We start from the raw sequence: 14,148 nt of genomic DNA, 5'->3' as shown, positions 1-14,148 counted from the left end.
GCGCGGTTTTTCCCGCAGCATGTGCACTGCGGTTTGCGGTTTCCATAGGGTTTACATGTTAATGTAAACGCTATGGAAACTGCTGCGGCCCCGCAGCATCAAAATCGCCGCGGATCCGCAGTAAAAACCGCAAAGTGTGAACATGGCCTTAAACATTTTGTGGAGTTTGAGATTTGGAGTATTTCTGTTCCAAAAATTCTTTGACGTTCCCCATGTGGCCATTGTCTTTGAAAGGGTTTTTCTTTTCCTTTTGAAGAGCGTTGCAATTGTTTTTTTCCTGTTGGGTTCTTTACATTCTTTTAATTGGAAAGAGCCTAGTTTGGAGAAGTTTCCTTCAGAATCCTCTTCAAAGAAGTGACGTGCGCTTTTTTTTTCCACCTCTTCAAGAAAAAAAACCTCAAAGTTCTCATATGAACAGCAAAAAAGATTTCCCATTGAACTGAGTTTTTTAGAAGACTTTTGGAGAGGATCCACTAAAAAAACCCAACTCCATGAACTCATTAGCATGAACATAGCCTAATTGTTTCCTCACCAAAATAAGAAAACTGGTTCTCCATAGGTTCATGTTTGGCCAGTCTCACACGTCCAGATAATTCCGGTACTGAAAAAATCGGTAACGGAGTTATCCGTGTCCGTGTACTCACGTGGCACATCATTACAGGGAGGTGGAGCCGCATATTCATCACTGTAATGAGCGGCAACACGTGACCGCTCACACAGGACAAGCTGCCGGTGCTGAGAGGAAGCATCGCGGGAACTGGGTGAGTATTTTAATGCTAGAGAGCGGGCGCACAGGGGGTGGGAGGCGGGAGGTGACCACATACTTTATTTTAAACACACACAAAAAAAACCCTTGATTTTTCATTCCTTCTCTCCAGCGAACGTTGCTGGGGAGGAATGAATGCCGGCTTCAGCACCACACGCAGGGGGGACAGTGCTTACTGTAGCGCTGTTTCTCCTGCACGGTCCGTGTGGTCCTCAGTCGGCACACGGACAGCATCTGTGTGCGGTACGTGTTTACACGGACCCATTGACTTTAATGGGTCCGTGTGATCCGTGCGCGCCCACGAACACTGACATGTCTCTGTGTTTTGCAAACGGACACACTTTCCATGAAAACACGCTGACATGTGCAGAGACACATTTATTTTAATGTGTCTACATAAGTCAGTGTCTCCGGTGCGTGAGGAAACTGTCACCACACGTACCGGAGCCACTGACGTATGAAACCGGCCTTTCAGAGTGAATTTCATAGTAGTTTCTAGTAAAAGAACCATTGGGGAATTACAGATGAACTTCTGTGACTCAATCCCCACAGCTGATGTGTGACATATATCCTGATAGGTACAGGTACTTTTGAGGTACAAGCGCTTAGGTAGCCGCTTGGATACAAGTGGGTTTCATATCAAACAATACAGGATGTAGTTTATTGTCCATCATAAACTTTACAGCTTCTTCAGTATCAATGGATAACATAAACAGTCCTTTTCTTAAGGTAAAATGAAACAAGATAAGTGAAAGGGTACTGTCACACTATACGATTTACCAACGATCACGACCTGCGATACGACCTGGCCGTGATCGTTGGTAAGTGGTTGTGTGGTCGCTGGGGAGCTGTCACACAGTCAGCTCTCCAGCGACCAACGATGCCGAGGGCCCCGGGTAACCAGGGTAAACATCGGGTTACTAAGCGCAGGGCCGCGCTTAGTAACCCGATGTTTACCCTGGTTACAAGCGTAAAAGTAAAAAAAAACAAACAGTACATACTTACATTCCGGTGTCTGTCCCCCGGCGTTCTGCTTCTCTCCACTGTGTCTGCGCCAGCCGGAAAGCACAGCGGTGACGTCACCGCGTCACCGCTGTGCTTGCTTTCCGGCTGGCCGGCACTCACAGTGCAGAGAAGCAGAACGCCGGGGGACAGACACCGGAATGTGAGTATGTACTGTTTGTTTTTTTTTACTTTTACGCTTGTAACCACGGTAAACATCGGGTTACTAAGCGCGGCCCTGCGCTTAGTAACCCGATGTTTACCCTGGTTACAAGCGAACGCATCGCTGGATCGCTGTCACACACAACGATCCAGTGATGACAGCGGGAGATCCAGCGACGAAAGAAAGTTCCAAACGATCTGCTACGACGTACGATTCTCAGCAGGGTCCCTGATCGCTGCTGCGTGTCAGACACAGCGATATCGTATGGATATCGCTAGAACGTCACGGATCGTACCGTCGTAGCGACAAAAGTGCCACTGTGTGACAGTACCCTAAGGCCGGGGTCACACATGCGAGTTTTACGGACATAAGAGCGCAGAAACTATGTCCGTAAAACTCGCATAACATACGGCACAATTATTCTCAATGGGGCTGCTCCTATTAGCCGTATATTACGGTTCAGTATTATACGGCTTTCTACGGCCGTACAAAATCGCAGCATGCTGCGTTTGTCAGCGTATTGCGCAAAAAAATCGCCAATGAAAGTCTATGGGGGCGAAAAAAATTCGTATTCCACACGGACCAGCAGTGTGACCTGCGAGAAATACGCAGCGGTGTTAGTGAAAAGCCGGTAATTCAATTGCCGGCTTTTCATTTCTCCTGCACAAACCCGACAGGATATGAGATATGGTTTACATACAGTAAACCATCTCATATCCCCTTTCTTTTTGCATATTCCACACTACTAATGTTAGTAGTGTGTATGTGCAAAATTTCAGTGCTGTAGCTGCTGAAATAAAGGGTTAAATGGCGGAAAAAATTGGCGTGGGCTCCCGCGCAATTTTCTCAGCCAGAATGGTAAAGCCAGTGACTGAGGGCAGATATTAATAGCCAGGAGAGGGTCCATGGTTATTGGCCCCCCCCTGGCTAAAAACATCTGCCCCCAGCCACCCCAGAAAAGGCACATCTGGAAGATGCGCCTATTCTGGCACTTGGCCACTCTCTTCCCACTCCCTGTAGCGGTGGGATATGGGGTAATGAAGGGTTAATGCCACCTTGCTATTGTAAGGTGACATTAAGCCAGATTAATAATGGAGAGGCGTCAATTATGTCACCCATCCATTATTAATCCAATTGTTTGAAAGGGATAAAAAACACACACACACATGATTTAAAAGTATTTTAATGAAATAAACAAAGCGGTTGTTTTAATAATTTATTGTTCTCTCAATCCATTTCCAGGCCCTTGCTTGGCAAAATAATAGATTTTTAGCCGGGGGGGGGGGCAATAACCATGGACCCTCTCCTGGCTATTAATATCTGCCCTCAGTCACTGGCTTTACCATTCTGGCGGAGAAAATTGCGCGGGAGCCCATGCCAATTTTTTCCGCCATTTAACCCTTTATTTCAGCAGCTACAGCGCTGAAATTTTGCACATACACACTACTAACATTAGTAGTGTGGAATATGCAAAAAAAAAGGGGATATGAGATGGTTTACTGTATGAAAACCATGTCTCATATCCTGTCGGGTTTGTGCAGGAGAAATGAAAAGCCGGCAATTGAATTACCGGCTTTTCACAGATATCGCGCTGAATGAAATCTAAATACAGAATATATATATATGTGTCTCAATGATATATATATATATATATATATATATATATATATATATATATATACTGTATATATGTTTTCCCGAACATTTGAGCACATAAATCCATTAGATGTCGGTTTTGCAAGCCTGCGCGAAAATCTCGCAGTACAGATGCCATACGGATTACATACGGAGGATGCCATGCGCAAAATACGCTGACACACCCTGACTACGGATCAATATTTTGGGAACATTTCTCCGTATTACGGCCGTAGTACGGACGTATAATACGTGGCGTATTGTCTTACGCCAAGTGTGACCCCAGCCTTACAGCCTCACTATCTTTGGTATTCCCAGCAGCAGCTCACATTTGCATTAAACGTGTTCACCAAACAAACACCTCTTGTTGTCTCCAACACACTTCACTTTGCAGCTAACCAGCAGCTCTGCCTTCTCCAGTTTCTACTCCATCCTTACTGCTTACCTAACCCAGCTGCTGTTATTAGACCTGTAAAGCCAAGATTGGATAATATATATACTACACCTGAAGTATATGATACAGTGGGGCAAAAAAGTATTTAGTCAGTCAGCAATAGTGCAAGTTCCACCACTTAAAAAGATGAGAGGCGTCTGTAATTTACATCATAGGTAGATCTCAACTATGGGAGACAAACTGAGAAAAAAAAATCCAGAAAATCACATTGTCTGTTTTTTTATCATTTTTTTTGCATTTTATGGTGGAAAATAAGTATTTGGTCAGAAACAAACAATCAAGATTTCTGGCTCTCACAGACCTGTAACTTCTTCTTTAAGAGTCTCCTCTTTCCTCCACTCATTACCTGTAGTAATGGCACCTGTTTAAACTTGTTATCAGTATAAAAAGACACCTGTGCACACCCTCAAACAGTCTGACTCCAAACTCCACTATGGTGAAGACCAAAGAGCTGTCAAAGGACACCAGAAACAAAATTGTAGCCCTGCACCAGGCTGGGAAGACTGAATCTGCAATAGCCAACCAGCTTGGAGTGAAGAAATCAACAGTGGGAGCAATAATTAGAAAATGGAAGACATACAAGACCACTGATAATCTCCCTCGATCTGGGGCTCCACGCAAAATCCCACCCCGTGGGGTCAGAATGATCACAAGAACGGTGAGCAAAAATCCCAGAACCACGCGGGGGGACCTAGTGAATGAACTGCAGAGAGCTGGGACCAATGTAACAAGGCCTACCATAAGTAACACACTACGCCACCATGGACTCAGATCCTGCAGTGCCAGACGTGTCCCACTGCTTAAGCCAGTACATGTCCGGGCCCGTCTGAAGTTTGCTAGAGAGCATTTGGATGATCCAGAGGAGTTTTGGGAGAATGTCCTATGGTCTGATGAAACCAAACTGGAACTGTTTGGTAGAAACACAACTTGTCGTTTTTGGAGGAAAAAGAATACTGAGTTGCATCCATCAAACACCATACCTACTGTAAAGCATGGTGGTGGAAACATCATGCTTTGGGGCTGTTTCTCTGCAAAGGGGCCAGGACGACTGATCCGGGTACATGAAAGAATGAATGGGGCCATGTATCGTGAGATTTTGAGTGCAAACCTCCTTCCATCAGCAAGGGCATTGAAGATGAAACGTGGCTGGGTCTTTCAACATGACAATGATCCAAAGCACACCGCCAGGGCAACGAAGGAGTGGCTTCGTAAGAAGCATTTCAAGGTCCTGGAGTGGCCTAGCCAGTCTCCAGATCTCAACCCAATAGAAAACCTTTGGAGGGAGTTGAAAGTCCATGTTGCCAAGCGAAAAGCCAAAAACATCACTGCTCTAGAGGAGATCTGCATGGAGGAATGGGCCAACATACCAACAACAGTGTGTGGCAACCTTGTGAAGACTTACAGAAAACGTTTGACCTCTGTCATTGCCAACAAAGGAAATATTACAAAGTACTGAGATGAAATTTTGTTTCTGACCAAATATTTTCCACCATAAAATGCAAAAAAAAATGATAAAAAAACAGACAATGTGATTTTCTGGATTTTTTTTTCTCAGTTTGTCTCCCATAGTTGAGGTCTACCTATGATGTAAATTACAGACGCCTCTCATCTTTTTAAGTGGTGGAACTTGCACTATTGCTGACTGACTAAATACTTTTTTGCCCCACTGTATATACTACACTCTAGTGCACAGGAGGAGAAGCGCAGTCTTCACTTGCATTGAGCAAGGCTGTGTAAGTCTAGTCAGCACATGACTGCACGTATGCAAATCATATACTTGTGCATGCAATGCATGCGATGTGAGGATTCACAAGTCTGCAGTCACATAGAGCGACTGCAGACTTGTATCCTAAGTCAGAACAGCCAATTTTTTTCCCCCTGGGCCATAAGTGCATGTTAGTAGAAACAAACCACCTTTCTAGTTGCCAATCCATGCTTTTCTTCTTGCCTTTTTGCCAGGCCTGCAGTGTAGTCACACATTATTTAGATTTTTTTTTTCATGCAGATTATAGATATTTCTCCACTTTTACCTTCGGGGCTGTTAGTAGCTGCATCCTTAATCCGGTACATCCCATAGGCTGCAGGGTAAAGTAAGTGAAAAACGTGTTAGCTGCCTTTTCCTTTATCTTCTGGATTCTCATGAAAGGTTTCTTCTGATTTCTTGGATTTGAAAGAAACAAGAACTGCAGGTAAGTCACAGAATTGTTGCTTAGATCAATGTTTAATTAACACAAAAAGAACAACCAGTATACTGTGCTATATTAAAAGATAATCTTTATTAGACAAAACTACAAACACCTTTAGCCACAATAACAATTCTTGTTTATCTCTAATATAAATAGATATAATAATGTATGTCACTACTTGATAGGTATAGGAAAATTCATCAACGCTGTTTAGATCTACCACTCATGTAAAAAAAGTGCTCAGTGTTATTCACAGTAACAGCCCCCCAGGTGGCGCCCAAATAGCATAGACACCTATATCACTATGGGGTCAATTAACCGCAGGTTTAAATAGGACACTTACATGACAGGGTGATCTTTAGCAGCGTGGTTTTCCGAAGCGCCCCAACGCGCGTTTCGTCCCTTCGTCAGGAGGCGAACATTATAGGGCGGGTGTATACGTATTAAATAGGGACTAATGTCCAATAGGGAAACCAGTTTCTGTGTTACACAGCTACGTTTAATCTAGGATACACGTCACATCCGGTGCCTGGTGCGCGTGCGTGGGCGGCAACATCCGTCTCCTAGGTGCCATGGTTTGCGGCCGTGGAACGCAAGCCTACCTGGGCAGTCATGATGACGGCGCAGGCGCCCTGCTCCTGGTGACCGCTCACCATCACACCGACAGACGTGACGACCGCGCACGCGTCGCATCGGATAGATAGAACAGAAGGACTCGACTACCGCTAGTTAAAGTGAGTAGTGCATTAAAAGTGCACTAAGAAGTGAATGTATATGCAGAATAACTGCTCTTGTGTTAAAGTGCTTGGTGCATAGATATTATACTTAAGGTGAAAAGATGTGCAATAGTAACTACATAATTGTTCTTATTAAAATCAGTCAGATAAAAACCACAATGTGAGATCCAATGCCAATATTGGCTACTCATATCCGAATAAAATACCCACAAAAATAATATAATTATAAAATGCATTAAATGCTAACCTATAACAGCATATTTGTTACACCTAAAAAGTGCCATTGTGAATTTTGATAACAATGGTGAACATTTATCATTTAGTGAACTTCACAAGACTCATATAATAATAAAACCATATGTACACACATATGACAGTATGATTATAACATATACAAAGTGCCATTCATGGATGTAAACAACTACCCATATACAGAATATACGCCTTCTATTTTGTCGTCGATAGAGATCTGAGTAAATGGGAAAAAGAAATAAGTGATAATAAAATGAAAAAATATCAAAGAGATGCGCAAGACGATGAATTGAGGAGAGTGTACAGGTGGCAATATAGAGCTGGACAACTACAGGGATCGTTCAAACGAAAGGGATCCAATGTGTCACTTTCCTCACAAACCAGCAATGCCTCTACTAGTTCAGAGAGGGAGGAAACAAATCAGAGGACAATCAAAACCAGATTTGGAGGAAATGGGTATCCAAAAGATTTTTTCAACCAAGGTCGTAAAAAAGGAGAACACCCGAAGGTATTAAATCTATCATCTCATGTCTTAACTGATATCCAATTGAATATTTTGGAAAAAGGTTTAACGTTTTCTCCTGATGCCCCTCTAGATACATTCACAATAGTGAAAGACATACATCTTTTTGCAAGAAAAATGATATTGAAGCGGTTTCATGAGAAAACTGACACTGAATCCAGGAAAATGGATACTGAGGAGGAACAGGAAACCTTGGCTATTCTTGAATCTCTGGCAGAAGAGGGCACAACAATGGTAAGCAATTTCCCCACTCATATGTTTATGAGATCTAAGACCTTTCCCAGCTTTAACTCATGCTCAGCTATAGATATATTTGTTAAACTTGTTACGGAGGATGTGGAAAAGCTGGGAAAAAATACAAGACATCGGTCTGACAAACAGACGATGGTGGCCATCAAAGAGATGCAGTCATGGTCTGATGTCTGCTTTAAGCCAGCTGACAAAGGTGGTAACCTTGTCATATGGCCTAAGGCATTATACGAGAAACAAGCCATGAGACTGCTGATGGACAGGAATTGCTATAAAAAACTTCCAAGCAATCCGTTGGTGAAATTTCAAGGGGAATTGACTACCATTGTGACTCGAGCATATGATAATAATGTTATCCCGAAAAAAATGATGGAAACTATCCTATCTGTGAAACCAAGGCTGCCTACCTTTTACTTAGTCCCAAAAGTACACAAGAATCCAACTGACCCTCCTGGGCGTCCAATTGTGTCGGGAATTGGGGGACTTAGTGAAGTGGTATGCCAGATGATTGATTTTTATCTCAAACCATTGGTTTCCACATTACCCTCATATATCAGGGACACTACCTCGGCACTTGGACACTTTGATGGCCTGACTCTGCATGACGATATGGTAATGGTGACAGCAGACATTGAGAGTCTTTACACGTCAATCAGGCACACTGATGGTATCAGGGCAGTTTCTTGGTTCCTCCAATCCAGTAATCTGGATAGATCCCTCGCAGACCTCATCATCGAACTTCTGGATTTTATATTGAAACATAACTGCTTCATATTTAATAATCAGATCTATCTCCAGACCCAGGGAACTGCGATGGGGGCCACTTGTGCCCCATCATATGCAAACTTGTTCCTTGGGTTCTGGGAACGAGATATTTTCCAGAGTAATCCCATAGAGAATGCGGACAAGATCCATCACTGGATCTGCTATATAGATGATGTGTGGTTTATATGGGAGGGGTCTAAGGAGGAACTAAAAAACATGATTGACGTGTTAAATGACAATGACCAGAATATCAAACTTACATACAGCTGTGGTAGAGAGGTGAATTTTCTCGACGTCACGGTCCGAGCTGATGAATATGGAACACTGGTCACAGATGTATATAGAAAACCTACGGCGACCAATACCATTCTTCATGCGGAGTCACTCCATCCACGCAAAACAATAAGTGGTATCCCGATAGGCCAGCATCTTCGGATTAGAAGAATATGCTCTACTGAGGAAAATTTTCAAAAACAATCTAGGGATCTCTACTCCAGATTTCGGGATAGAGGCTATAGTCATAGAACCATCCGTAGAGGCTATAAAAGAGCAAATCATTCCTCTAGAAACACTCTTCTGTACAAGCCTGCCCTTCCAGAGGATAATAGGAAGAAAGACCAACTCAGATTTATAACATCATTTACAGATCAATGGGACAACGTCAGGGAAGTTCTCCAAAAACATTGGAGTGTTTTAAAAACTGACCCAATTTTAAAAAAAGTCATCCCACCGGAGCCTTTGATTACTGCAAGAAGATCTAGAAATCTTAGGGATCTCCTTGTGAACAGCCACTATGTGGCTGATCATCATAAGCACAAAGGATCTGATCTAGCAGCACTAAAAGGCTGCTTTCCATGTGGCCTATGCAAGGCCTGTAAAAATCTGGTCAAATGTAAAGATTTCAAAAACTCGAGTGGCACACGTACATTTAAAATCTGGCATAGACTCACGTGCTCATCCACGGGTGTCATTTATTATGCCCAATGTCCATGCACAAAGATCTACGTGGGGATGACAACCCGCGAATTAAAAATCCGAGTTAGGGAACATGTGCGGGATATCGACAAAACCAAGTCTAAAGATGATACTACAGAGGAACCTCTAAAAACACTACCGAGGCATTTCAGGGATTTTCACAATTCGGATTCAAGTTTACTAAAAGTGAGAGTGATAGACCAGGTGTCAATGGGACAACGGGGCGGTGATCTTTTTAAAAAATTGGCACAAATTGAAAGCCGCTGGATTTACCATTTGCAAACCGTGACACCATTAGGACTAAATGAGAATTTTGGATTTAGTTCCTACCTGTAGTAGTTTTTTGATCAATATCTTGTTAATGGGGTTGGTATTTTATTGGTATGGGGTGGGTGATTTTATATATTTTTAATGTATCTTTTCTGTTTTAATATTTCTACTCTTGTAATTATGTCATAGGTTATTTCTTACCAATATGGGTAACAGGCTCTACGTTTCATCCATATATGAACAGGAAATATAAGGATATGACATCAATATCAGATTTGGACATTTTAGTATGAAGAAAGGACGACGACAAAATAGAAGGCGTATATTCTGTATATGGGTAGTTGTTTACATCCATGAATGGCACTTTGTATATGTTATAATCATACTGTCATATGTGTGTACATATGGTTTTATTATTATATGAGTCTTGTGAAGTTCACTAAATGATAAATGTTCACCATTGTTATCAAAATTCACAATGGCACTTTTTAGGTGTAACAAATATGCTGTTATAGGTTAGCATTTAATGCATTTTATAATTATATTATTTTTGTGGGTATTTTATTCGGATATGAGTAGCCAATATTGGCATTGGATCTCACATTGTGGTTTTTATCTGACTGATTTTAATAAGAACAATTATGTAGTTACTATTGCACATCTTTTCACCTTAAGTATAATATCTATGCACCAAGCACTTTAACACAAGAGCAGTTATTCTGCATATACATTCACTTCTTAGTGCACTTTTAATGCACTACTCACTTTAACTAGCGGTAGTCGAGTCCTTCTGTTCTATCCATCCGATGCGACGCGTGCGCGGTCGTCACGTCTGTCGGTGTGATGGTGAGCGGTCACCAGGAGCAGGGCGCCTGCGCCGTCATCATGACTGCCCAGGTAGGCTTGCGTTCCACGGCCGCAAACCATGGCACCTAGGAGACGGATGTTGCCGCCCACGCACGCGCACCAGGCACCGGATGTGACGTGTATCCTAGATTAAACGTAGCTGTGTAACACAGAAACTGGTTTCCCTATTGGACATTAGTCCCTATTTAATACGTATACACCCGCCCTATAATGTTCGCCTCCTGACGAAGGGACGAAACGCGCGTTGGGGCGCTTCGGAAAACCACGCTGCTAAAGATCACCCTGTCATGTAAGTGTCCTATTTAAACCTGCGGTTAATTGACCCCATAGTGATATAGGTGTCTATGCTATTTGGGCGCCACCTGGGGGGCTGTTACTGTGAATAACACTGAGCACTTTTTTTACATGAGTGGTAGATCTAAACAGCGTTGATGAATTTTCCTATACCTATCAAGTAGTGACATACATTATTATATCTATTTATATTAGAGATAAACAAGAATTGTTATTGTGGCTAAAGGTGTTTGTAGTTTTGTCTAATAAAGATTATCTTTTAATATAGCACAGTATACTGGTTGTTCTTTTTGTGTTAATTATATTAAGGTCAGTTATATGTGCCGTAACATAACAAGGGGTTTTGTGATGTGCTTAGATCAATGTTTGTAGCAGAAAATCTGAACGCTCCGTTGTTTCTTTTGTCGTACATGAGATTACTATAGTTGCGTTTTTTCGGCTCTGACTGTGCTTAGCAGACAAAAGTTAAGGGATTACCCTTATAAGTTAAATAAACTTTAAACAAAAAATAAAAGAATGATATAAGAGATTATTTATGTAGAACAGTTTATGGCGTTTATAGAATAAAAAGTCATTTCAAATAATGTATATTTCAGGGCATCATATAATCATGGGAGTCACATTTAGTGGAGGTAAGGAACCTTCTTTTTATGTGATACGTTAAATTGTCATTTTTCTTACTTCTTATGCAAATTGTCTCTTCAGAGAGGAAGAGAACTAGAACTCTAGTGCCACCTATTGGATGTAGCGATCCTAAAAGTCAATGTCGACCCTTTAACGAGCCTTGTAACATGACTTAGGATAGTAGCCAAACCAGAATCTCAATTTGCAGATACTGTGTTTCGGGGTACTGCCACTCATCAGTGCAAAGCGGAGATCTGGTTTGGCTGTGTGAGAGGCATTTTTTAGGCGTATTCTTAGTTCAACATACCATATTAGTTCAAAATATTCCTCAGTTTTTTTAAAGGAAACTTGTCATGTAAAATAACTCTATTAATCTGGAGATTTGGGGTTAATCTGTAGGTTAGAAAGGCGTTCTGACACCGTGCGGTGCTGGGACTGAGAGCCCCACTGCCGGGTGGAAATGAACTTTGTTCCCCCCCCCCCAGTAACGTCGCTCTGTGAGTCAAGGGCACGTTTTCCGTCACCGCTCAAAGAGAGAGTGGCGGCTGTAACCACACCCCCAGCACTGACTGACAGCAGCTCATCATTAGGACCAGCTGTCAGCCATTGCCGGCGCCGGCCTATGACTGGAAGTCGAAAGTTGGTGGTAGGAATAAACTTCATTTCCTCCAGAAAAGACGGGCTCTCAGTGCTGGAGGTGCAGTGTCAGGACATTAACTTGTAGATTAACCCCATATCTGCAGGTTCATAGCGTTATTTTACATGATAGGTTCCCTTTAAGTCTCATTTATCTTACAGGGAATCTGTCGGCATGACTTACTCACAAAAACTGTTTCCGTGGTCATATTGCTCTCTGAAAGACAATATCATCCACAACTTATGCAATCTATTGGTCCATTGCTGCAAAATTGCTGTTTTTATCCACATGCAAATGAGGCTTAAGTGCTCTGGGAGTGTCAAAGCACTTCCCAAACCTCTGTTTCTTTTAGGTTTATTCCCTACCTTCCTCTGTTTACCTGATAGCTTATTGACTTAACCTATCAGTCAAGCAGAGGAAGGTGGGGATAGGTGGAGAATAAAACTTGAAAGGCAGAGGCTTGGCAAGTGCTTTGACACTCCCAGAGCACTGAAGTTTTATTTGCATAATAATTAAAACAGCGATGTTTCAGATAGCATTACTAAAGGTGTGGATAGGATTATATCATTCAAGAGGACATGACATATAAAAAGTAAGGGGAGGGGAGAATCGTGCTGACAAATTCCCCTTCATTTTTATTAAAATTTGTGTCCCAAATGTTGTTTCTGTAAAGAAGATTTTGATCAACATGCTGTTGAATATGCTAAACAGAGGGCAATTTAAAGGGGTTGTCCAGGGAATAAAAATATTTTTAAAAGGGTTTAGACTGGTGTAAAAATAAACCAGTCTTTTTTTCAACCTATGTAACTATGATTGCATTGTTGTTTTTTATTATTAATTAATCATAGTATTATTTTTCTTCTTTTAAGGAGTTCAGATATTTATTTTGCTGGTGTGGTTTGGGTTAAGCATTGCTATGATCACAATAGGTAAAGTATGAATCCCACTATCATTATCCTTCGGTGTGTCTTAATGAGAGGGGATAACAGTAATGTATGGAAGAATCAAGGAAACATTTTGGGTGGGTTTTTTTTTACCTACGTCACAGAAGACAATTAATGGTTTTTCAGTATCAAATAATTCCGAGTATAGTCCTTTATATAACTCATAGGGGAGTAACTATGATCAGCGCAGAGATAGCACGTAATGGGAATTATGGCCTCTCTTAAACATTAGAAGCCACCAGTATAATAATTGGAATATCGGAGGTGAGGGGTCTACATATTTCTTTGTGGCCAGCAGCCTCGTTTCGCCTGGTGCATTTTCCGTCATGTAGTATTTAGTTTCTCTAAGGGCTCTTGCAGATTAGCATATTTTCGGTCCGAGTGCGATATGACAAAAAATCGGATCACACCTGGAACAGTGTTAGTCTAAGGGGCCGTGCACATGTCTGATTTTGCCCTCGGACAGAGACAGTCCAAAGAAAACATTGCTACGTGCCCAAGTTTTATCCGATATTTAGAACGCACTCGGCCATGCAAGTCAGTGAGTGCATGGAAACCATCAGACTGCACTCGGATGACATCTGAGTGCAGTCCCATTGACAGAATGGAGAAGATGGAGCAATTTTTTCCATCTTCTCCTCATCCTAGATAATCGGATCACACTATGCTGACACTCTGATCAGAGTTTGATCAGAGTGTCATTTGCATAATCAGCTCGATTCTCTCAGATGAGAAAATCTACGGCCGTCTTCACCTGCCCTAATCCAAACCAGTACCAATGTACAGCAAGCTCCACAGTGTGGAC

The 14,148-nt window shown here is 42.0% G+C and overlaps 1 protein-coding gene across 1 annotated transcript in view; it reads left to right on the top strand.

Moving 5' to 3' along the window:
- The first annotated feature begins 6,092 nt into the window (after positions 1 to 6,092).
- LOC143806685 (transmembrane protein 272-like) overlaps positions 6,093 to 14,148 on the top strand; it is a 28,434-nt gene continuing 20,378 nt past the window's right edge. The window contains exons 1-3 of the mRNA XM_077287485.1: positions 6,093 to 6,209; positions 11,735 to 11,770; positions 13,269 to 13,328. Of these exons, the coding sequence (XP_077143600.1) occupies positions 11,749 to 11,770; positions 13,269 to 13,328 (82 nt within the window). The 5' untranslated portion in view covers positions 6,093 to 6,209; positions 11,735 to 11,748. The remainder of the gene's footprint in view (positions 6,210 to 11,734; positions 11,771 to 13,268; positions 13,329 to 14,148) is intronic.

Source organism: Ranitomeya variabilis, chromosome 2, assembly GCF_051348905.1.
Source record: "Ranitomeya variabilis isolate aRanVar5 chromosome 2, aRanVar5.hap1, whole genome shotgun sequence".
Classification (NCBI taxonomy): Eukaryota; Metazoa; Chordata; class Amphibia; order Anura; family Dendrobatidae; genus Ranitomeya; species Ranitomeya variabilis.
This window is presented reverse-complemented; position numbering and strand designations above follow the sequence as displayed.